Source organism: Dendropsophus ebraccatus, chromosome 9 (assembly GCF_027789765.1).
Source record: "Dendropsophus ebraccatus isolate aDenEbr1 chromosome 9, aDenEbr1.pat, whole genome shotgun sequence".
Taxonomy (NCBI): domain Eukaryota; kingdom Metazoa; phylum Chordata; class Amphibia; order Anura; family Hylidae; genus Dendropsophus; species Dendropsophus ebraccatus.
Window position 1 is genome coordinate 42,797,634 of NC_091462.1, and position 25,969 is coordinate 42,823,602.

General features: G+C 44.1%; 1 protein-coding gene across 1 annotated transcript; it reads right to left on the reverse strand.

Moving 5' to 3' along the window:
* Positions 1-1,303: 1,303 nt before the first annotated feature.
* Positions 1,304-25,969, reverse strand: TRAF3IP1 (TRAF3 interacting protein 1). The gene is made up of 15 exons (XM_069983116.1): positions 25,665-25,969; positions 21,887-21,955; positions 18,277-18,438; positions 15,917-16,060; positions 14,390-14,953; positions 11,523-11,597; positions 10,833-10,914; positions 10,205-10,225; positions 9,168-9,237; positions 9,003-9,086; positions 8,078-8,207; positions 7,927-7,963; positions 6,565-6,632; positions 3,469-3,692; positions 1,304-1,557 (listed from the first exon to the last, which is right to left on the reverse strand). Exons 1-15 carry the CDS (start codon positions 25,785-25,787, stop codon positions 1,392-1,394), a joined length of 2,019 nt encoding a protein of 672 aa, XP_069839217.1. The 5' UTR covers positions 25,788-25,969; the 3' UTR covers positions 1,304-1,391.

Here is a 25,969-nt window from a genome sequence, read left to right on the forward strand (position 1 = left end):
ATGTATGTAGACATACATACTTGTGGCATGTGTGATCTGTGCACAATTTTTCTTCTTTTATAGAAAACTTAATAAATTAATGCACAATTGCATGAAGGCACCAATGACTGGGTGGCTACTATTAGAAAAGATGAGTGTGGGAGTATAAGATGATATTTTTTTTAATTACTATTCAAATTTTAGTTGTGTTTGTCAAAAATATTAAAATTGGAATTATAATGGACATTCACTTTAGGGTGCCATGGACATTAACAGGGTGCTCTAGTAGTAACAAAAAAAAACTACTGTATACAAAGTGAAAGTCCTCAATCAAAATTTCAGTACTTCCCAATATAACTCATCACTTACTGGTCCCAAAATGGGATTTTCACAGCTGGTTGCCATAGTTCAACCTCAGCTTGCTGGTCAAGGTGCAGAACTAGGAATTATAGGAGGATGAGCTATTTGTATAAGAAATAATTAAGAATGGAAACTAGGAACTAAGCCCAGCAGAGATGGAGAAAAATATGAAGTACACAAGTGGGTTGAGACAAGAGATGTCAACTACGTATGATGTGGTCTGCAATATACTGAAGGGATATTACACCAAATGATTATCGTCTGTACTTGGCCGATTATCGGTTGTTACGATAATTGTTTGGTGTAATAGCTCCTGTTAAAAGGCAACGATCAGCCAACATGCATGATGTGGCACACTGCAATAGGAGCGGCAGCAGCAGACCACTGCTACCTCCTATAGGCTTCCCGTAAAATCTAAAGATTATCCTGGGAGCCCCTCTTGCAGCTCCCTGCTCGATGTCTGTGCATGTAATAGTGCCAGCAGCGAGCGGGGAATGAGGAACAAGCGAGCGCTGATCTTACAGATCGACCCATCTAATATGGCCTTTAGTGTTCTACCGTTCCTTTGTGTGTGCAGCCCCTGCAACCTTTTTTAATTTTTTCATCCAAACTCCAGAATACCCCTTTAAATAGCTGCACCCAGTTTCAATCAGTTTTCAGTAAGACTCAATGTCTTACGGAAGTAATGGCTAATTCCACCAAAGCAAGTTAGGTCAAAAAACAAATATGGGTAGGAACTTTGCAACTTAACTACATAAACTCATTTTCAGAAGAAAATGTGAAAATGCCAACTTCTCCTACAGTGCACTAGGGAAAAGGTAATGTATGCCCAGTAAGTAGGACCAATCTATGCCATACGATCAACCAGTGACCAGCAGAGTGCTTCTGAATGGAGGCTGCCAAAGAAAATGGTCGCTAACCTCCCAGCCAATGCATAGCATAGAAACACTCACCCTGAACAAAAGCCAAATAAATAGATTTTTATGACTGGATGCGTAAAAACATATAAAGAATGTAGGTGAGTGATGGGGTGAGAATATCAGTGCATTAAATTAGTCTCTGCCGGACGTTGCAATGCTCTGAACCATCTTCTGGATTTTCTCCTCATTCCGCAGTATGTTCCCTTTGACCGTACAGATCTTATCCCGCTGCTCCTTGATCAATTGCTCAAGTTCAGCAAGTTCTGCCTTGAGAGGGTCCACAGCTGTGTCGGTGACGCTGATAACACAGAAAAGATATAATCAAATGTAGCAACTGGATATGGCAGTGACATGACATGATTATCGAGGTTAAAGGAGATGGCCACTTTATAGTAAAATTGCTCAGTGTATAGTATTAGTAAGTGTACTCACTGTATATACTGACAGCAGCCCCCTGGTCACCTTATAGAGCTAAAATCAGACTCCCCTCCTCCAGGCTGTGCTGCCCTGCCCTACCCTGTTGTGATTCTGTCCAAAAGATGGACAACATGAGGGACATGACCATGCCCCGCAGTGTCCACCGCTGAGCCTGTATATGCCTATGGAGGACACTGGGGGCGAGGCCTGGTCACATGTTCCTCCATGTTGTCCATCTTTTGGACAGAATCACCACAAAGCAGGGCAGGACAGCCTGGAGGAGGGGAGTCTGATTTTAGCTCTATAAGGGTAAACAGGGAGCTGCTGTCAGTATATACAGTGAGTACAGTTAGGCCGGGTTTACATATGTCCGGCGGTGCGGCAGCGTTTCCCTCCGGCGCAGGAGAAAAATGCCGGAGGGAAACGCATCTTTGAACTGATCCCATTGTTTTCAATGGGATCGTTCAAAATGTGCGGCGGCGAACTAGTGGCCGCCGCATCGCCGGACCGTCGGTGCGTTAGGACGCATCTTGCAGCGTCCTGGCGGACCGCTGCTCCGGTGGTGCGGCGCCGCACCAATTCAATTGAATAGAGCGCCGGATGCCTAGCCGTGCGGGACGCATGCCGTTCGGCTCTGGCATCCGGCGTTCAGGCAAATAGTAGCACAAAATAAACACATCTCTCCCCCTGTGTGCTCTCCCCCTCCCCTATAGTCCCCCCTTGGTCCCCCAGTAGTATATCGCCCCCCCGGTTCTCCTCCAGTAGTATATAGCCCCCCTGTTTCTCCTCCAGTAGTATATAGCCCCCCTGTTACCCCCCCAGTAATATTTAGCTTCCCTGTGTGCTCTCCCCCAATTAGTATACAGCCCTGCTGTGCGCTCTCCCCCAATAGTATATAGCCCCCCTGTGCGCTCTCCCCCTCCCATATAGCCCCCCTGTGCGCTCTCCCCTTGTAGTATATAGCCCCCCTGTGAGCTCCCCCAATTAGTATATAGCCCCCGTGCGCTCCCCCGCAAATCCCATTGAAAATGACAGGAAAACATACTTGGAAAAAAAAATGTCAACTAATGAGAGCAACTTGTGACAACTGATGGAAACTCATGACAACTGATGGAAACTGATGGTTTTTAATAAAAAGAAGGATAAAAAAACTGATCACAACTGATGCATTTTTGGCATCAGTTGTGACATCAGTTGTGGTCAGTTTTTAGGCAAAAAACGCAACTGATGCCAACTTATATATGTAAACCCAGCCTTACTAATACTGTACGCTGAACAATTTTACTACAAAGTGGCCAACCCCTTTAACAATTAATATTTTCATAAATTTTGCAGAAACAAGAATATTTAAAGTTTTTATTCAGAATTTTGCTTCTGTATATCAAATCCACATAATATTCCCATGGATCCACAGTTAGTTTTTCGGATATATTTGTATGAACCCCTAGGCTAACAGCACACCTGATGGATTTGCAATGGACATTTTCCACTGCATGGCCTCATGTCGATGCAGTAATGTTGCGGGTGTGATGTAGATATTAACTTCCTTACTGGTTTCAAATGGGAAAATCCACCAATCTGACATAAATTGACATGCTACAGATTTTATTTTACTGCAGGTCAATTTCAATCAGGAATATCGCTGCATTGTCTAGATGAGATTTGTAAAGGATCTACTTTGCTGGTACGGTTATCCGCTGCAGATTTTTTAAGTAAACGTCAAAGTCCATAAAAACTCCATCTAATGTGCATTTACCCTTTTAGTGAACCCATATCCTATTAGCATAGGTACCTTTGCTCCCGCAGAAGAACTTCCGCATGCTGCCGGTTCTCGGTCCTCCACATCTGCAGTTCATTTTTCATTGTGTCCATGTCTTCCTGGATATAGTCCATCATTTTACCCAGGGGTAAAGCGCTGCGACACAAGACTTGGATGGAGCCCCGCAATTTCTCTATTTCCTTTGTCACCAGATCCTTCTCTTTTTTTCTTCCAGCATCAGTCAAGAGTAGTTTGTCCTTGAAAACAACATGTAATAAAATGATAATGATATGAATGATATATCTTGCTATAATAAATACCCATGACCCTCTCTGGGAGTCATAAATATATCCCTAAGAAAATAACTACTTCTTTGTTAATCATCTGTATCAGGTAAGTGCTGCTCCTCAGGAGCAGAGGAACACTTCACCCATCTTCTGATGGATTACCAGACTGCCGCTAGCAAAGCTTCCTCTAGGGGGCAGCAATTAGTCAATTAGGCAGGGAGACCGAATTACATAATAGCACATGGTAAATTATTTCTCTTTATTACAATATGTTTTATGGTAAAACACAAAGTCAAAATGATTACTATTCTCTTTAGTTCTATAACTACAACACAAAAGGAGACATAATACACAGCCGTCTAATGAACTTTTAACATTTAAAGGTGTTCTGTGGGAATAACACAAATAACTGGGAACTACACTTGTCCTATTATAATTTATGTTAAAATTAAGTCCCTCAAGTACAAATCTCAGTCTAGGGTTAAAGAGTTAAAAAAAAAAAAAAAAAAAACCTGGGGCTGAACCAAAACCATATCTGTGTAAACAGGAGACGTGCGGCTAATAATAATGCATGTTAAAGGAAAAGTCCGGGCACAGACTTTTTTTTTTTTTTTTTTTTAACTGCTGGGGAGAAGGTGGATGAACCTAACAACATGCACTTACCTCCCTGGCTCCAGCACTAGGGTCTGCTGTCCTCCGTTCCAGTTCATGGTCTCTGGCTACGGCTGCCGATAGGCTAAGCGGGCTTGGAACATCACTTCCCAAGTCCCCTTTCTAGACCATGAAGTAGCCAGGGACCGGAGCGGAGAACAGTGGACCCCAGCACTGGAGCCAGCGAGTGCATGTTATGTTCACCCACCTCCTCCCCAGTAGTTAAAAAAAAAAAAAGTCTGTGCCAGGCCTTCTCCTTTGACGGCCGCACAAACAATGCAGCAATCGTTCCTGCAGCCCGGCTGCATGATTTATCATTCCTTGTAATGGTACTGCAAGTCAGTGCTGATTGGCGCTCATTTGCATCTGTAAATGGCCCCCAATTGGGATGAGTAAAAGTCCCTTAAGAGTCCCTGAAGCTCAGAATCATAGCAGTTGCATAGGCAATCCTTCATTTATTTGTCCCTTGATACCCCTGCAATAATACTTCTCCTATAACTCCCATCCCCTAACACTTGTTCAGTTCAACAGCTATTCTAAGGCCACAGTGGGCATGAAACATGGGGAAAAGGCAGCAGGACACTGGGGGAGCCTGGACAGGTAAGTATAATGTTTACTATTCTCTTTACACTGTCATCATCTGTTGGTCATGCATCGCTATTATACGTAGCAATGTGCCAGAGGCGACTATCAAACTTGCGGAACAATAATCGGCCAAAGATTGTTGTCTATATTACATAGAACGATATCTACTCTATGTCACAGATTGATCTGTGTAATAGGACCCATACCCGTCACCCAAACCCTGTCTGTCTAATGCAGATGAATTGAAACTACAATCATTGGCATTGTCAGTGTTTTGCAGTATGCAGATCTATGTTCCTGCATAATACACAGTATAATACACGTCTGTACATTGAAGCTTGTCACTACTTAACGCCACGCTCCGGCTCCACATGCTAGGCTTTTATCAATGATTAACAAGCCTCATAAAATGGGTATCAAGAGGAGTCTAGCCACCAGCTATACAGGCAGTTCTCATGGTCATCGGAGTCCACTAACTGGAAGCTTATTAAAACTATAATTTCTGTTCTACAGCTGAAGATCTGCAGATCTCTCAGGATCCATATACTAAACGCAGTCAAATCAGCTCCGCTGCCAGAGAGACGACTATTGCTACTGCTACAGATAATGATTTCCAACCGCAAAGTGAGCACAGGTGTATTGTCTCCGATATGAGAGGATATAAGTTGTGCTCATGTGACGGACTTAAAATACTAGTATGTAATGAAAACAGAAGTCTGTCCAGGCTACAGCGAGCCCAATACATTATCCAGGCACAAGAATAGCATCTTACAGGACTGTGCAGATGCAGCACACACATGGTATACTATAGGTGCTGCATTACCTAATAGTCTGAATTATGACAAAAAAAATAAAGTCATAGGGGGAGATTTATCAAAAATGGTGTAAAGTGAAACTGGCTCAGTTGCCCCTAGCAACCAATCAGATTCCACCTTTCATTCCTCACAGAATGAAAGGTGGAAGCTGATTGGTTGCTAGGGGCAACTGAGCCAGTTTCACTTTACACTATGTTTGATTAAAGGGGTGCTCCAGCATGGGGGCACTTTCTGGGGGGGACCGGGGAGGAGGTGGCTGAAATAAAAGACGTCCACTCACCTCTCCGGTTCCAGTGGCGGGTCACTCATCGCGGCGCTCTGGTACCCGGTTCCCGGCCGCTTCCTGGTGTCTGACGCCGCCCGAGACGCTATGTCTCAGGGCCGCTCAGCCACTCAGTGAAGGAGGCGGGATTCAAGCGGACTTTAAACTGATCCTGCCTCCTTCACTGAGTGGCTGAGCGGCCCTGAGACGTAGTGTCTCGGGCAGCGTCAGACACCAGGAAGCGGCCGGAAACCGGAGACCGGAGCGCCGCGATGAGCTGGAACCGGGGAGGTGAGTGGACGTCTTTTATTTCAGCCACCTCCTCCCCGATCCCCCCCAAAAAGTGCCCCCACACTGGATAACCCCTTTAATCTCCCCCACAGAGAAATACATTTGCACCTAGACAGCAGGATAAGGATTAGAATTATTGTTGCAGATTTAATAAAAAAAATTATTTAGACATCAGATTATCAAAATTTAGCAACACATGCAATATGAGGATAATAAAATGTTCACTTGTAGCCCTTACCTTACTGATTCCATCATTCCGGGACTCATAGTCTTTCTTGGTTTCTAAGATTTTCTTAACAAGACTACCTGAAAATAGAACACAATGTACACATCTCAGCATGTACAGAATGAGAATTGGATAGAAAATTAAAGGGATTATCAAGGTTTAGGGTCCATTTACACAGAAAGATTATCTGACAGATTATCTGCCAAAGATTTGAAGCCAAAGCCAGGAATGGATTCGAGATGGAGAAATCTCAGTCTTTCCTTTATGACCTGGTCTCTGTTTATAGTCTGTTTCTGGCTTTGGCTTCAGATCTTTGGCAGATAATCTGTCAAATAATCTTCTGTGTAAATGGACCCTTAGGAAAACATGTCCCCTTTCTTCCAGAAACAGCACTCTCTCCTCAGTTTGGGTGTGGTTTTTCAGCTCAGGTCCAGTGAAGTGAATGGACCTGAACTGCAATACCACAGGGGTGGTGCCTTTTTTTGTATTTTTTAAGATAGCAGCTGTGACCACACCGGAGCGGTCTGGCAGCAGCTTACCTACTCTCACCTTTTAGAGCGCATGCTTATTCACTAAGGACTAGAGATGAGCGAACCTGGAGCATGTCGATCCGAACCCGAACCTTTCGGCATTTGATTAGTGGTGGCTGCTGAAGTTGGATAAAGCCCTAAGGCTATGTGGAAATCATGGATATAGTCATTGGCTGTATCCATGTTTTCCAGACAACATTAGAGCTTTATCTAAATTCAGCAGCCCCAGCTAATCAAATACCGAACGATCGCTCATCTCTACTAAGGACTAGTAATGTCCATTGCACAATGGAACAAGCAGCTGTGTAGATTCAGTTATAAATCAATACTCTTTAAAGTGTTCCTTCAATTTCAGACAGGACACACTGTAAAAATGCTGCCTGTACACAGGGGGAGATTTATCAAACATGGTGTAAAGTGGAACTGGCTCAACTGCCCCTAGAAACCAATCAGATTCCACTTTTTTTTCCCTCACAGACTACTTAGAAAATGAAAGATGGAATCTGATTGGTTGCTAGGGGCAACTGAGCCAGTTTCACTTTACAGCATGTTTGATAAACCTCCCCCTGTGTGTTCATATGCAGACCGGGGACTGACAGTGTGCGGGCAGGATTTTTACAGCGTGTCCTGCAGTCAGCCTGGATCCACAATACTGACAATCATAGCCCACTTCAAAGGTTCAAAGGATCAATCTGGCCATTAGATATCTTTATCTATAATGCATATTACCATACACAGCATAGCATAATGTTTTTTTTTGTTTTTGTTTTTTTTAAAATACTGCTTTCTGCATAATTCCATGATCTAAAATATAAAAGAGCTGCAGTACCATACCAGCACTTACCATGTTTCTCATCTCCTGGGAGATCCAGTTCTGGCTCCTAAATAAAAGAAGCCAGGTAAGAATTTTCAATGTAGTAACTATGGTAGTAGTAACAATGTAGTAACGGTGGTAACTATCACTGGACACAGCTTTGTTGTCCACTGTTACTCACTAGTTCCATTTTGGGCATCTCTGACAACTGGGGAGAAGCTTCTTCCACCACAAACTCATTGTCGTCGTCATCACCATCATCTTTTCGCTTATCAACAATCACATTGGATACACCTTTTCCACTGCTGACTCTGTAAAGACATTTTTAATAAACAGACATACAAGTAATACCACAGATGGCCACCATGCAGCAGCAGCGCTATTACAGGGGAAGTTATATTTCACAGAGAGCACTAAAGTGGTAGTGGACCGTTGGGGAGCAAGGAAAGGTAATTCTTCTAAAAATAAGAAGTCCCACCAAATAAAAAACAAAAATAACAACATTCCAGCTGCAATGTCACGTACCAGGCTAAGCGATTTCCCACTCAGATGTTGCAGCTGGAAGAGATGGGTACATGACAAACCCAGTTTCCAGCAAAAAGACTTCCAGTGGTGGTCAGCAGGACCAAGGAAAGTGGCAACGGAAGCACTGGAACTGGTGAATTTTGCCTTATTATTTTTCCATACCTCCCTGTCTTTTTAAAATCGATGGGAATTCTCCTTAAAGGGGTTATCCGTTGTGGGAAAAGTTTTTATATACTGTGGCAAGTACACAGAAAACAATAGTCTATGCTTACCTCTCTCCTGGTGTCCTCCTGTGGGTTCCCTGCTGAACGATCCCGCCTCCACCCATAGGAGGACACTGAGGGAGTGCAGAGAGGAAGCCTAGCTTCTTTATTGTTTTCTATATACTTACAACAGTATGTAAAAACTTTTGCCCCTTTAAGTATGCCCTAAACACACAGCTTTTCAGGCAGGCACTTCATTCAATAGTATCTCCCACACTTTCTTCACCCTAATGCTCTTTATGTGTAACATCTGTAATGTCTAATTTTGTTTGTACATATTCCTGCTGACATATACTCTCTGGCAAAACCCCTACCCACCTCTCTGGAATGACGACTTCTGCACTGGCTTGACGTCGGACTCTTGGTGGGGCTGGTCGAGCGCTTCCAGGTCGAGGGATTTTCCTATAACAGTTAAAATATAGTCATTAAACATTTACATTCTTGCACTGATCCCCATCCAATCACTGATCATTGAGGACTTACCTCTGGGCGGCAATATTTGTCTCTGCAACATCGTGATTGTCCGAGTTCTGCAACTCTGTAGCTCCACCCTCTAAGGACAAAAAAAAAGACAAATCAACCACCAAACTATGTTTAATGTAATGAACAATAAATACTATGCCAAGTGTTGCTCCTTAACCCCTTCAGGACTTGACTGATTTTGGCCTTCAGGACCAGAGCCAATTTTTAAAAATCCAACCTGTCTCACTTTATGCGGTTATAGCTACGCAATGCTATAACTTTTCTTTCCGATTCCGCCTTAGGCTGAGCCTAATCAGCTTTCGTAGCTGTGACACCAGGAGGCTTCGGGGAAGCCTCCTGACGTCACAGCTCCATCGGGGCTGTGCAATCTCACCGCACAGCTGTGCAATCTCACCGCACAGCTGTGCAATCTCACCGCACTCCCTTCTTGCAGCATTATAGGTGCTGCGATCGCACTGATCACAGCACCTATAGAGTTAACTGCCGAGATCCGGATATCGGCAGTTGCAGCAGGTGCCGACGGACAGCCGGGCCCCCACACGGATGGCACGGGTGCAGCTCCTGCGCCCGTGTCATCCCTGTGACATGCCAGCACGTCCATCTGCCGGAACGGTGTGCAGATTTGGACGTACCGGCACGTCCATTTGCGGGAAGGGGTTATAATGCTCGTTCTGTCCAAGTATACAACTAGAGATCATATCAAATACTGCACACTGGAGTTCGCTCATCTCTATGTACAACATGAAGACTAAATAGAGAAGAATGTGACATATAGAGACATGTGAGCTGCTCTCTTTATTCACATTTATGGGACTTCGGTCAGGTAGCCCCGATCCCCGTTCTGAATTATGGTCGTCATTTCGACACTGTGTGAACACAGCCATAAACTGTTGTTCGCCTTTTTTATTCATATAAAGGGGCATCCTGAATTTATTTATTCCCTAGTTTAAGTCACAATACCCCTTAAAGGTATAGGCCATGACAGGTTTTCTTACAAATAAATTTGTTGACCAAATTGATGCTACAAAGGATCTTACCTTCATCACTTGCCGTCTCTCCTGGAATATAAGAAAAGGTAAAATTTTACCAAGCTGTAACTTTGGGTGTCAATATACATCAGATGGTGCAAATCCTTTCATTGTGGCTGGACCAGAAGGCCTCCTATTGTCTATGAGGGTGTTTAAACTCTCCTCCAACACCTAATTTCAAAGTAGGGAAAGATCAAACTTGCTAGATTTCAGCATGCCTGATCTTCTGTTTTCAGGAGAAATATGCTGCCACCAGAAGTGTATGGCAGCGGCTTATTACCCTTTTCCCACCAATTTTCTGGTGGTCTAAATGTATGGATGCAGATGAGCTGGGGTAAAACAAAATACACTGAACAATAGTGAACAAAAAGAAAAAAATTGTTGCTGGCTTATCCAACAGATGATCGGCAGTGTTCAAACAGCAGACAGCCATGGCACCTAGACATAAATAATATAAGGAGCTGGAAGCCTTGGCGCCATACAGTGGGTAGTGGTGGCAGAAGGTAACTGCAGCGCAGCTCCCATTTACTTTAATAAAAATATACCACATCACACGTGATTTCTTCTTTCCCCAAGAACGTTTCAATGTCTCATTTCCATTTTACAGTATTTTATGTACAGAGAAGTTAAACCTCACCTTCCCCTGCAGGTTTTGCTGGTCTTCTCTCTCGCAGTTTTGAGGCTGATGGTCGTGAGGTTTTTGATTGGACAGGGGGTTTCTATAAAAAATAATGAAGATTATAGAAGATTAATATGTAAAAATAAGATAGCAAACTTCTATAATTTATACACTTGTGTTTAGGAACTGTAAAAGCGCAAACATATCAACAATGATCTACATTCGCCTAGCACAACTAGCGCAGTGTGTACCTCATCTCCAGCATGAGAGGACTCCATGGACGATGCAAAAACAAACACAATTATTACAATGACAACGTACAGTGACATAATGCACAGTACTATCCTATGCACGGCGCAGCAATAACTATACCATCCTAATCTCCAGACCACTGGCAACTCGCATATTGCAATGAAACTGGCAAGATGTTTCTCAATATGGAGTTCGGCTGTTTCCCTTTTCCTAATTAACATAAATTTTTAATGAAAAACATCTAAAACCAGCATCTTCCTCTAAACTATCCTTTAACAAGAGCTGAATATTTATATCGTAATAAACTTTTATGTCTCTGAGACTAAGGGACCGGATTAGAAGCGATATTGCTAACACAATCTTAGGCCAATTCTCTGGATGGGACGGAATGTTCATACAACCTCCTTTGTACATTATAGATGGAACACGGTGGTTGGTGCACTGCTGTACACATACCTCTTTATCTGCAATGAGCTTCTCCTCCCCTGAGACCTCTGAGGTTTTCCTTGTAGACTCCTCTGATGCTTTATGCTGTAAAAAGACAGATCAGTCCATCAGATCTCTGAGATGTAAGTAACAGAGCATATGACACTGGAGAATATGGACACAGGAGAATACTAGACTATTGGCTGGCATAGAAACTGTAGGACTGTATACGGTATATCTGAAAACAGTATAGGGCTGTATACCTAAAAAAAACATTCACTGAAATAGGATTATTTCATGATAGTAAGGATATTTCAGGACTATACATACCTATCCATAGCCATTTGGCAGTGGCACCCTGCATTACTTTACACCAACTCGTATATACAATGAACAGCACAGCGTTTCCGATCCTACTTACTGTGTAGTACAGGGACCAAACAGCAGATTGGCAGGGGTGCTGGCTGTCAGCACTCCACGAAGCAGCGATTCATGGCCTATTCTATGGCTAGGTCACCAATCATATAAGTCAGAAAATCTCATTTAAGAACATCATTCTTTAAAATACGTTGGAATACTCAACGTAATACTCTACGTAATATTTTAGTTTGAAGATAAAAATGTGTACGTTTTAACTTTGTCCAGTTATAACCTATATCATATACCCTGTCCAAGGCAGGCTGGCTGGTTAAAGCAACCTTGTGGCACCAGCCCATCCCATGGCATGCCCCCAACACCAGAAGCCTGGCCACCACATCCTAGTCAAATATTATGGCTTATGGTAAACTAAATCACACTGGTCCACAGTAAAGAATAAAAGAATAAAATCTGTAACATTTGTGAGTTTCTGAATTATTATACACTCTAAATGAACAGATACTATATATATATATATATATATATATACACACACACACATTTATCCATTCACAGGCAGTTCCTTAAAGTGTAACTGTAATTTAAAAACAAATTAGCAGAAATCAATAGTATAGGTCTGCTGTATCCATTATAGTCTATGGAGGGGTGAGTGAGCAGGGAGGGAACCAGCCTGTGTATAGGAGCCAGCACAGCACAACATCCTGCAATCTTACCTCACCAAGTTCCCAGACCAGCACTAAGCAGTGTGACGTGTGAAGCATTTTATTTGCCCAGAGAATCTCCAAAGTGCACAGGCTGTTTGCCTCCTCTTCCTGTTCACTCATCCCCTTAGGCTCCTCCTCCCTCCATAGGTTATAATAGACAAAGCAAACCACTTCACTTCCCTTCTCTGGAAAACAGCTTTTTGAGTACAGAAAAAAAACTTTTTTGACTAATAAAACCTATTAAAGAGTTTCTTAAAATTGCTTGTACTATACGATTTCTGCAAAGCTGTTTTAAATGAGAGTTACACTTTAAGATGGGTGGAGGGGTGGGACCAGCATGTAACTTCTAACCACCTAGATGCCACAGTAGTAACTGACTGCAGCACCTAGGTGGTTAAATGATTGGGATTTGATTGACATGTATATGTTAATTTGCATACTTCCCCCCCCCCCCCCATACACCACAGAGTCTCCTCAATGAGAATCCGTACCTTACCCTAAGCTGGCTATAGGGATAAAATGTAGTACACTGTAATGCAGGAGGCTGTTGCTATTTCATGCTGTCTGTAGTAAATGCAGCATAAATCTGCGGACATACTCCCTTTAACTTCAGCCTTTTATATCTCACTATAGAAGGTTCTAAAATCTACTTTCAATGAACATTAAGGAGGCGGAAAAGGTTCCTGCATATTAAGAGGGAAAAGAAAAACTCTTGAAGTGCCATTTGAATAACAGGACTGAATATCAGACAGAACAAGGGAATCCCTGAGTGTAAGGAGACAATGGATACAATTAGGCCTGAAAGAGGTGTAATAAAGTACTCAGACTGTAATGGTTTTCTATGGGGAAAAAATATCTGCCCTCGCACAGCCTCAGCAGTAATACTAAGTCATACCTGATATTTAGGTCCCAGCGAATAGTAGAGTTTCCCATTGTAATTAATCTCTAGAGTCCTTCACTCTCCCCAATGAATGACTGTCTGACCCTGCTGTTTGCTAAGCTGTGGCCTGAGTATGTTTGGGCTGCTGCTCAGCAACACGCTACAGCCATGAGGGCGCCAAGCTCCAGAGAAAAGCTCTATGTCACTTGCATCTACTGGAAGTGACGGGCGGGCATATACATCACCAGAACTTATCACTGCAAAGTAATGGAAGTAACAGCAAATCCATGAAATGGCACGGAGGTGTTTTGGAGGAAGAACTGCTGCACCCCCTGCTGGTCATATTAAAAATATAATTTCAACAAGGCTCCAGACAGGCAAGGGATCGGACAGAATATGTTAAGATGTATCTTGGCAGGCAAATTATAATAAAGGAGTGAGATAGGTCAAAGTCATTAGTATAAACGGAGCAAAGGAAGGTTCAAGACACATACAACAGCAATGTCTCATTGTCAAAATCAGGATTATTAATTAGGGATGAATTTAAATGGTTGCTCCCATGTGAAGCCTATAGGATCTTTAAGATTTGTAATACACTTCATTTACCAAAAAAATTACTTATTAGCCCAGAAAATGGTGTCTCATTTCCCTGCGACTGCTGTTAACGGTCTGTTGTTAGGGGAATTCTATCTCTAGTAACAGAGACATCAAAAAGGAACAAAGGAAGTGAGCCTGAAGCTTTGCTAGCGCTATGTGCATACATCCAGAGCATGCCTGCCTCCTTCAGAGGGTCCACACTGTGGCTGAAAGGTAAATCAAGGCTTTCTTTTACCAGCCATATAGTTATAGGCAGCTGCCCCTTGTTTAAATACATGCAGGGCAGATGCCATATCACAACCGTGCCCCAGCACCCCAATAATGGTAGCTCATGTTACCTTTCGTTCTGTCCTTTCTTCATCTTGTGGCTTTTCTTCCCTTTCGGTATGGTGATTAGTATCCCCTCCACGTTCTTTCCTTCTTTCCCTCTCAGAGTCTCTCTCCCTTTTGCGTTCTTTGTCCCTATCTCGGGTCCGTGTCTTATCTTGCTCCCGGTCCCTACTACGATCCCCATGATCACTGTCTCGGTCACGACTACGATGTTCTGAATCCTTTTCTTTATCCAGGTTTCGTTCCTGGTCTCTGTCTCGCTCTCTTACTTTCTCTCGCGTTCTGTCCTTCTCTTTTCCATGACTCCCTTCACTCCGTCTCTCCCTTTCCCTGCCTTTCTCTCGCTCAGATTTATCTTTACTTCTTTCTTTATCGGATTCTGACCGGGATTCTCTCACTTTGTTCTTCTCCTTCTCATTTTTTTCGCCTTCTCGCAAACCATCTCTCTCCGTCTCTCCATTTCTCTCCCTTTCCTTCCTCCTTTCCCGCTCTTTTTTCTCTTCTTCTTTGGGTTGTCTGTCCTTCCTATCTCGACTTCCACTCCTTTCTCTGATTTCAGTTTCTCTTTTGTCCTAAAAGGCAGAGCGAGAAAAAAGAATAAGTCAATATTATACAGTAAACGGTTTGTCTAAATCAAGAGACCACATTAATGTATATGCCCACGTCACCTACTATACAATTATATTGTCACAAAAAAGTGACTGCATGCCACAAACACCTATCGTAAAAAAAAAAAAAAATTATATATATATTAGCAGAGCATTCAGTTGCAGATATACCTTAAAGGGGTAGTGCGGCGCTCAGAAATTATTCACAGAATAACACACATTACAAAGTTATACAACTTTGTAATGTATGTTATGTCTGTGAATGGCCCCCTTCCCAGTGTCCCACCACCCCCACCCGTGTACCCGGAAGTGTGGTGCGCTATACATACCTGTCACGTGCCAACACCAGTCTTCTATCTTCATTCAGCGACGTCTTCTTCGGGCGGACGGCGAACAGCTCCGACTGTTCCGAATGTCGTCCGCCCTCTGCAGCGTCAACCGATGCTCAGCCGCGATTGGCTGAGCATAACTGTGTTCAGCCAATCGCGGCTGAGCACAGTTGTGATGCGGTGGAGGAGGGACAGGCGGCAGCGACTCGGCCGTCCGTCCGAAGAAGACGTTTGGCACAAGATGGCACAAGAGAACCCAGAAGAAACCCAAGGAAACATCAGGAGAACATGAAACTCCAGGCTGACTCTGACCTTGGTTGGATTTGCACCCAGGACCCCAGAACTGCATGGCAGCAGTGCTAACCACTACCCCACTGTACTGCCCTTCAATGTCAAGAGCTTTACACTGAATGACCATGTAAACGATCATTCTACAGTTTAATACATTCCCTCAACAGTGACCTGAATTCTAGCAACAGAAGGAACGGCCCATTAAAAAGCCAGTATGTCGGTAGACTTTATAAGTCTGCATATACTTATGCTGATCATTTACTAGTAGACTGTATGAGGATAAACCACAATAGTGAATCCAACTTACTTCTTTCTCCCTGTGACTTCTCCTCTCTTCATCCTTTGCTTCTCTGTTTTCTTTGTCCTGAGATTTGGAACTTGATGGCGGCTTTCCTTTAAGGTCTACTTTCTCTCCTGACAATATCCTCTTCACGGAATCATCACTTGACAACTGGTTAAAAAGAAGAATAATGTATGGTAGAAAGGTGGGACTACAGGAAGTGTACAACACCATTTCCATGATAAATGGAAATTATTATTACTATTAGTGCTACAAAATACAATACAAGCACCTTATTAGGGTTAATAGATGGATGTCTGACTTTCAGTACCCTAGCCTGAGTAGAATAGTTATAAAGAGCACTCTTTTTGTTCTGAAGGACGGCCCATTAATATCAATGGACATAATATGGATAGTTATGGATAGGTGAAAACTTTAAGCCTTGGGATAACCCATTTATTTTACCCATGAAGTATGCTGCTGCACACTTTTTTTTTTTAATTCTGAATTTATTAAATACAAGAAACAATACAACAGTTGCCAACAAGGCACAGGTAGGGAGATATCCTAGGCAAGAACATTGATAATGAAAAAGGTATACACAATCATGCAAGGTAACAACAATAAAGCAATAAGGGTGGTAAATGCCCAAATTTAAGATCTGGGGAAAGAACAAGAACGCATTAAGGAAAGAGACAGAAAAGGAAAAAGAAGAGGAAGGAGAGGAAAGAAAGAGGGAAAAGTAAATAAATTATAAATTAAAGGGGTATTCCCTCCAAGAGCAAAAAAACCGAACCAGTCTTACTCACCAAGGCCCCCTGAGTATTTTAAGCCGTCACCCGTCTTTCTAGCTGCTGCCGTTCCATAGTTACAAGTTTTTCTTAAAGCTGATTTATATCCAACATGGCTCTGGCCAGAAAACTACATCTCCCATCATGAAATGCTTATGCTTGATTGGTCCACGATGTAGGTGAGGTGAGGTAGATAGGTAGCAGAGTTGAGTTAGAGGAATAGCAGAGTTGAGAAAGTGAAATTCTTTCTCACTACCTCAACTCTGTTACCTCACTAAGCATTGAGTTAGTGAGGTAGTTGAAGCAGGGGGTCAGGGGGCTATTGGGGGTTTGGGGGGGGGCGGCTGTGCGGGGTGAGTGGGGGGGGGGCACAGAGTGCGGGAGTGAGCGAGGGTGAAGGGTGTCACAGCACAGGAGCGGGCATGGTTGGATGTGGGAGGGTGCGGGAATGGCTGGAGCGGGCAGGGGGAATCACAGGAGCGTGCATGGCTGGATTTGGGAGGCAGGAGGGTGTCACAGCACAGAAGCGGGCATGGTTGGATGTGGGAGGGGGGGATGTCACAGCACAGGGGCGCATCGGGGGCGCTGACAGGAGCCGGCATGGTTGGATGTGTGTGTGGGGAGGGGGTCACAGCAGCACTGGAGGAAGCTGAGCGGGACTGTAGCTATCCTCCGTCTCTTCAGTGGAATGGGTTAGAAGTAGAGATGAGCGAACCTTAAGCATGCTTGAGTCCATCCGAACCCGAACTTTTGGCATTTGATTAGCGGTGGCTGCTGAAGTTGGATAAAACCCTAAGGCTATGTGGAAAATATGGATATAGTCATTGGCTGTACCCATGTTTTACAGACAACCTTAGAGCTTTATCCAAGTTCAGCAGCCCCCGCTAATCAAATGCCGATCGTTCGCTCCCGGTTCGCTCATCTCTAGTTAGAAGCGCTAACCCGGCCCATTGAAGAGACTGAGGACACGTGATGCCGACATGGAGGGTGGAGGCCAGGAGCAGGGAGTGGTGTCGGGTTGGACTCAGATATGATGATTCTATGAATTTAGTGGGGGTGAATGCACCTAGATAACAGCAAAACTGTGCAGAATCCATAATAACTTTATATTGGAAAGATGTAAAGCTACGGATGGGCAATGTATTAATGCAAAAATAATTTTGGGGGGAATACCCCTTTAAAAATAAATAATAAAAAAATAAATAAAAATTAAATAAAAATTTTAATAAATAAAAAATGTATTAATTAATTAAATATAAATAAATAAAAAAAGAGGGTGAGGGGGGTTGAGGGGGTAGGCAACCCCCTCACTGAGCTAAGACCGATCTGTAATCATCTGTTTGTGTAAATCGGTCCCAATAGAACCAGGTGCATAAAAAGCAGGGGGGGAGCGATTGTATAGGTGAGCCGTGAGGTCCTCCATACGCTTGATATCCTCAACCTTACATAGCTGTGCACTTCTTCTAGCTATGTCTAGCAATTGGTGGGGATCTAAGCACTGAACCCCTGACCAATGAAAACTTTTGATATACCTATGTGATGTGTCAAAAAATTTTAATTTTTTTTTTTTAATGACTAGTGACATCAGATACTTACTTTATTCAAACAGCATTTTCCTATGGCTTGTAGGAACTCATTGGTTTTGTCTGGTTCATGTCCTGCCACAATACGAGCTGGCTTGACTGCAAGGGGTTCCCCGGAGACCAGAGTGACGACATCTATTGCCTTCTGTAAGAAGCTGATTTTGGCATCTTTATCCTAAGAGACAGAAATAATATGGGGTGTTTCTAGCAAATGATATAGACATGAAAGTATCTGAGCTTATAAGAAATGGGTTGTCACTGGATGTCAAGGATGGATCATAAAGTACAGTGGAATATGTAGACCAGGGAGGACAACTACAATGACTGACCACTGTGAACCATCACTAAGCAATATATATAATGAGTGACAAGACAGCCTTTACTGTCATCGGAGAAGAGGTGCCCAGCATCTGTATACAATCAGCCTCCATAACTGGACAGGGGACCAGAGGAGGCGCTGACAGTCACTTTACTGAATGGACTGAAACGCTCCCTGGATTCCGTGCAAACTTTGTGATGACCTTAGTCTAACAGGCTGCGGATTAGTCCAGCTTACTTCTAGGCTGAAGGCAGGATTATATCCCATCATTAACAGCACTTTTATTGCAGAATCACGGTCACTTGGTGCCACTGTGTACAACACTGTTACACTGACCACCATTCCTGCCGTATGCCCATTCATGTTACACTAATATTGGGAGCAGCACAGGGGTATATGCAATCCTCATCACAAAGAGATTATTTCAGAATTTAAAAATTAAAGAGACTGTCAGTAGGTTCCTGCTGTCCTATCTCAGGGTAGTATAAACTAGTGATGATGGTCCAGTCATCTCTGCCAGTCTTTCTTTACTTTCCTGCAGTCATGACATCACATACATCTAGGTAACCTCAGTAGCCAATCACCTGCCTCTGTAGTCTCATGTGGTTGTACGTAATGACGTCATTGCTGCCGGAAACAGCGACCAGTGACCACTGGAGCCTCAGTGTTGGATCAGTGGGGGAGATGAGAGATGACAACTCTGTTTTTGTATTTTTTTTTTTAATCTTGTATGACATGTACTGCAGGTACTTTACAAAACACTCTGACCACCCCTGTTAACACACCAGTCACTTCCTTCCTGCAGAAAATTCTTATCTATTTTATGTAATCAGCTACCCTGTCTGTCCACATTCATAGCATACTGCTTAAAGGGAATCTCTCAGCTCTACAGGATGCATAGAGCTGACCACAGTGTTGGATAGTTGCTAGGGAAATAAATCAATTCATACCATTCATGGAGCTGGTGGTTCATCAAAAAGTAAAAAAAAAAAAGCCTTTTTATTTCACATTTAAAATGTACCTATTATGCCAGACCGCTACCGGATCAGCGCCGAGTTCCTCAGTTAACCCGAAGGTCATGTCTCCTTGTATGCCAACACACAATGAGACCGTAATGCGAGGTCACATGCACTATGGTCTCATTGTGTGCTGGTATCCAAGGAGACCCGACCTTCAGTTTAAGGGTATGTTCACACTGACCAAATACGGCGGTGCTCAGTGTCAGGCGCTTAAAGAAGGACGCGCTCTCCCATAGATGGGCTATGGGACAATGAGGAAAGTTCTGCCACAGAATTCCGCCTCTTTTACTCAGTGCGAACGTACCCTAACAGGGGAACTCACTACTGATCAGACAGCGGGCCAGTATGACAGGTACATTTTAAGTGTCAAAAAGGTGGTGCCAAGCTGCTGAAGTGCCGCACCTTGGCACGCCTCCTCGAACACCCTCTTTGACTGATGTCCAGGGCTTGACTTTAAGCAGAGCACTATACTAAAATACTGTGCAGTAAACGCCAATCTGAGCTGTGGCTAATAATCTCACCCAGGGCGCAGGCATGGGAAATCACTACAGTCATGTCAGCCAAGAAGTGGAGGAGGAGCAAGGACTTATGCCAAGCAGTTGCAATGGAGCAGCTTGGCACCGCCTCTTTGACACTTGAATGTAGAACAAAAAAGAGATTTTATAAATTTTAAATGAACCACCAGTACCTTTTAATTTATTTCCCTAGCAGCTATCGAACACTGTGGTTAGCTCTATGCATCTTACAGTGCTGCAAGATTCCCTTTAATAGTCCGCAGGTTGTTCAGAATGGATACAGTACGTATATAAATCTACTAGGAAACTTTGCAATTGTTCTTACAATTGTTCCACCCTGGCAGCTTCCCATTAATATCAGCCACGGTAGCTTGCCCTTGTATTCCACAGTAACTGGGCAACAACAGTTTATATGGCGGTTGCCATGTAAGTGATAGCTGAGGAATGTGCATGTGCCATGTTGTCAGGCGTGGAATCATTTCCACGGATAACATCACTTATTTACATATAGGTAAATCTATGGTGTGGATACAAAGCAAAAAGAACAGGATCGCACTTCATGTAATACGATTATTAGGCTGTATCGGACTTCTATACAGAACAGTGTACACTTTATAGATTTAAAGGGGTTGTGTGGGAAAAGACAAGGAAGGCTGGGAAATAAAAACATAATGAAGTCTTTACAGATGTCAGCAGGACCCTGTAGGTTCATTGTGACCAATGGAGTCAGCAAAGCTTTGTCTGGGTGACAATAAATCATGGTGCCTCCCTTCAACAGACGCCATGGAGGAGAACGTAAACACGTCGCATAAGATCGCACGGACAAAGTGGCATTAAAGCCACTGAAGATAGTGACTATGTTTGATCTGTCCCCAATGTATACTGTATACTTTTTGTGGCACAGTAAAATACAGTGAACTAGAAGCTTTGGCTACCTGGCTCTTTAGGTTTTAACCCTTACCTTATAGAGGTAATTCCTCTAGGAGTGAATGCTATATGAAGCAGAGCAGCTTATATGTAGTGGTATTACTGGCTCACTAAAGAGTCATTTTTTCTTGCATATTTGGGGTTGTCAGGAAAAAGTACAAGCTAGATTTCCTCTCCATTTTGTCTCTCTCCCTAGGATGAATGGCGCTCTTCGTCCCTTTTGTACATGATATGATGTACAGAAGAAGCTCTAAGAGTGGATTTTACCATAAACTAGCATACAGCCAGATGTGGCTAACTGGAGCCTATACAGCTCTACAAGTCATGGATTCACCTGCATGTGAGTTCTGAGGCCTTCAGAGGTGCAGTATAAACACATATAACCTCATGGGCATTGTGTATGAGCCCTAATCGCCCGATCACCAATGTAAATGAAGACTGATCTGCTAGATCGAAGCTCAGCAAATCATTCTATTACACAGCTCGATAATCGTGCAGCAAGACTGTGCGGACATGGTCACTGGCTGAGACAGGTAAACGCTATGGACCGCAAAGACCAGTGTAGAAGCTTCAGCGGCAGCTTTGAGCGGGCAGAAGCCATAACCAGGAATGTATAAAGTTTATTTATTTTTATTTTCTCTACACTGGCATCAGCCGTTGGCTACGCAACACTATCACACATAGCGATGCGCGGTCAGCGGATGATCATTTATAGGCAGGACCAAAAGACCCGACCAAAAGGCCATGATTGTTGCCATTGGCTGATTCAGTAGATTACTTCTCCGTGTAATACCAATACCGTGACAAATACCAATCAGGAAGAATAATGTTGTGACTACTTACCTTCACGTTATCCGATCTCAGTTCAGATTCTGTGTACAAACCCTTTAAAAAACCAGTTGTTCTAATCACCTAAAACACAAAGTAAGAAAAAGATCAATAAAAAATTAATGACTAAGGGGCCAAAGACATAAGAATCATGTTAGTGGTATAAAATTACTGTAGTAAAAATATATACAGTGGTACCTTGGTTTAAGAGTAACTTGGATTAAGAGCGTTTTGGTTTAAGAGCTCACAGTTTAGGAGCATTGCTTTGGTGTAAGAGCTCCCTGTACTGGGTGGGAGGGGGAGCAGGGGAGGGGCATGGTCTGCATAGCAGGGTCTACAGCACTGTACTCTGACCCAGGAAGTCTCCCTCACCTTCCAAATCATAGGAGATCCACTTCAGGCTGGGGCTTACATCAGGGGACAGGACTGTGGGGGGGGGGGGGGTAATCTCTCCATAGCTGTAACCCCTCTCTCCCCGGACAGAGAGTGCTGCATGTATGTGCCCACATCTGCCCTGCTCATTCCTTCATACTCCCTGCAGTCTCTGTCAGCCCTTGTGTTTCCCATCCTCTCCATTATGGGGATCTGCAGTTTCATCCTGTATCTACAAGCTGCTGCTGTTTCTCAGGTTTATGCTCTTACTATACATTATACTCCACATGCTGATTGTTATACTGTACAGTAACTTATAATATCACATATTCAGCTGTTCCTAAATCTTTGTCTCATTTGTTTTACATGTTATTCAGAATAAAAAAAATCATTATTTTTGGGGTGTGGAACCAATTGTCTGCATTTCAGTGATTTCTTATGGGAAAATTTGTTTTGGTTTAAGAGTGGATTTGGATTACAAGCACGGTCCCGGAACGAATTATGCTCGTAATCCAAGGCACCATTGTAATAATCCCAAGAATAAAAATTACCCCCTATACAAAGGATATGTAATAACTATCTCACAGGTGGAGGTATGACCACTGAGACCCCACCGTTCACAAGAACAAAGGTCAATTGTCCCCCAGGTGAATTCAGGGCCAGTGAGAATGCTCGGTCACAGCTCCATTCCCTGCCTAAAGGGCTTTCAAGTATTCAGAATTCAGTGCTCAGCACAGGATATGTGAATGACCCCTTAGTCTATGGGACCGATTTGTGCTGTGGGCACAGAGGGCAGGAAGAGAAGTGCTCAGCTAAGCACTTCTCCCAGCTTGTTTTAGCAAACAGTCTGAACACCCTGCCCCCCTACTGTCTGTATCTATCTTTTTGTTTAAGTAACAGCTCCACTTAATCTTTGAATAACCCCTTTAAATACGCCGTCTAAGAGGTTAAGAAACTAAACCAGCTGCAAAAAAATTGATATAGGCAGTGTTCACACATTGACAGTTTTGTTGCATTTCCCTCTTTACATAACTACAGCCTAACTGATTATATGTGTCTGCTAACTTGTTTAAACTGTCTGACTGGACTTTGTCACATGATCATCATTACCGGGCTTCATCACAGCTGGTTTTCTTTTCATAAATGATCAGATTTAGCCTGGTAAGGCTGATCACATGGTACAGACAGTCAATTAAGACACATATTCAAGTAGGCTCCTATTATATTACCAAACATAAAGTCTATCCCCATACTGCACTCACTGCGTGAGACAGGGCCGCAACCACAATGTGGGAACACAGTCTTACTAAACTGCAAAGGTGTGAACACTGCCTCATGGCTTGCTTCAGCATTCAGCTCCTAGCGTTAGATGCTGCCAGAGGGAGTCCTGGAAAACATGGATACAGCCACGGGCTTCCTGGCAGCCCTAAGAATGCATACAACGTCTTCAGACACCGGGCGCTGCCAAGTCTTTGCGTTCAGCCACGTGGCCAAACCAGGACATTTTTCCGATGTTCGCTCATCACTAGTAGTCAGGTCAGAGTAATGCTGGTTCTAGTCCAGTGTAATATGGACACATTAGAGCACTAATAGATCCCTGTAATTCTGCTGAGGTTATTAAACCTGGGTTATGGATGTGATCAGATCTATTGTAGAGGAATAATACTGCTTAGATCGTATAATAGTTTGATTATTTATTGGGGCTTCCCTATAGTAAGTTTGTAGAATATCAGGACCATAAGCCTCTATACACCTCCATTTCTAATGGCTTCATTATTGGCCTATGTATAAGAAGTAATCAGTCTATGTCCTGCAATCTTCAGGATCCACAGGGCAAGTGAGAAAATCTACGAGAAATCAGCGGTGGATCCCACACTACAAGTGACACGCTGCAGATCCTGCCCATTACATGCGGGTTACTCTGTTATTCCCGGCAGGCGGACTACAACATCTCCTGGCCATAGTGGAGAACATGCTGGAAGGGGTATGAGAGACTCCTCACTTTAAAGGGGTTGTCCGGCGATAAAAAATTATTCACAGAATAACACACATTACAAAGTTATACAACTTTGTAATGTATGTTATGTCTGTGAATGGCCCCCTTCCCCGTGTCCCACCACCCCCACCCGTGTACCCGGAAGTGTGGTGCGCTATACATACCTGTCACGTGCCGACCACGGTCTCCGATCCTCAGCAGTGACGTCTTCTTCGGGAGGCCGGCGGATCTTCCCGAGTGCCAGCCGCCCTCTGCAGCGTCATCCGAAGCTCAGCCGCGATTGGCTGAGCATAACTGTGCTCAGCCAATCGCGGCTGAGCAGCTGATGACGTGGCCGCGTCATCAGCCGCGATTGGCTGAGCACAGTTATGCTCAGCCAATCGCGGCTGAGCTTCCGATGACGCTGCAGAGGGCGGCCAGCACTCGGGAAGATCCGCCGGCCGCCCGAAGAAGACGTCACTGCTGAGGATCGGAGACCGTGGTCGGCACGTGACAAGTGAGTATAGCGCACCACACTTCCGGGTACACGGGTGGGGGTGGTGGGACACGGGGAAGGGGGCCATTCACAGACATAACATACATTACAAAGTTGTATAACTTTGTAATGTGTGTTATTCTGTGAATAATTTTTTATCGCCGGACAACCCCTTTAAGGGGTTATCCAGTGCTACAAAAACATGGCCACTGTCCCCCTACTGTTGTCTCCAGTTTGGGTGGGGTTTTGAAACTCAGTTCCATTTAAAGGGATTGTACCATTAGGCCTGGGCTGAAGCACTGGAGGCAGGCCGACTCACCCCCAGTGGGAGGAACCCCCCACCCCTCTTTGACGCGGCTCCATTAGAATCATATGATAGATGGGTGGGGGTTTCCTCCCACTGGGGGTGAGTCGGCCCAGGCCTAATGGTACAATCCCTTTAAGTAAATGGAGCTTAATTACAAACCACACCTGAACTGGAGACAACAGTAGGGGAAAAGGGGCCATGTTTTTGTAGCGCTGGATAACCATTTTAGGCCTCATTCACACTCAGCAATCTGACCCTTATCCCATACAGATTATATTGCAGAAGATCCTGAAGCTTTTATGTGGAACATAACCATGAGTGTGAACATGCCCCACTACAGCTCAGTATCGCCCCCCAGGGCTGTCACCTCTCTCCCATACAGCAATAATGGGAGACCAGACAGATGGCTGCAGTGACTACAATCCCCAGCATGCCCTGACAGCCGCAGGCCACATATGCTGGGAGTTGTCATTCAGCCACAGATATATACCACTGCATCTACCCCCCTGTATGTAGCAGTACAGCTGCTGAGGCCTCCAGCCCCCACCATTACAGACGGGGTGCATGCTGGGAGTTGTAGTTCTCGCGCAGCCTGGACGCCACAGGTAGCTCCCCCTCCCTTATCCCCATAACCGCCTCTCACCTCGCTCAGGATGTCGTGCAGGTACCGGAACGGCGGCTTCCCCAGCAGTTTCTCGGTGAGCGGCGGTTTCCTGATCACCTTCCCAAGCGATTCCTGTGTACGCCGCACAACCGCAGGATCCATCCCGGAGACCGGGAGACTTCAGTGCCGGGACCCGGAGGATTAGCGGCAGAGCGGTGCCCTGATCCCTAGTCTTCGTGTATACTTGTCTCCAAGGCTCCGGTACCGTATACTCAGCACCGGCCAACCTTTCCTCTCCCACAATCCATAGCGATGACAGTTCTGCGCATGCGCCGCCTCCACCG

What these genes read in the sequence shown, in the direction of transcription:
- TRAF3IP1 (XM_069983116.1), bottom strand. Translation starts at nt 25,787, where the DNA reads ATGGATCCTGCGGTTGTGCGGCGTACACAGGAATCGCTTGGGAAGGTG. An exon ending in AAGAAAGGACAGAACGAAAG is followed by an intron (nt 11,598 to 14,389) that starts GTAACATGAGCT and finishes GTCTTTTTACAG; the next exon opens with CATAAAGCATCAGAGGAGTC. An exon ending in ACAAATATTGCCGCCCAGAG is followed by an intron (nt 9,087 to 9,167) that starts GTAAGTCCTCAA and finishes TAACTGTTATAG; the next exon opens with GAAAATCCCTCGACCTGGAA.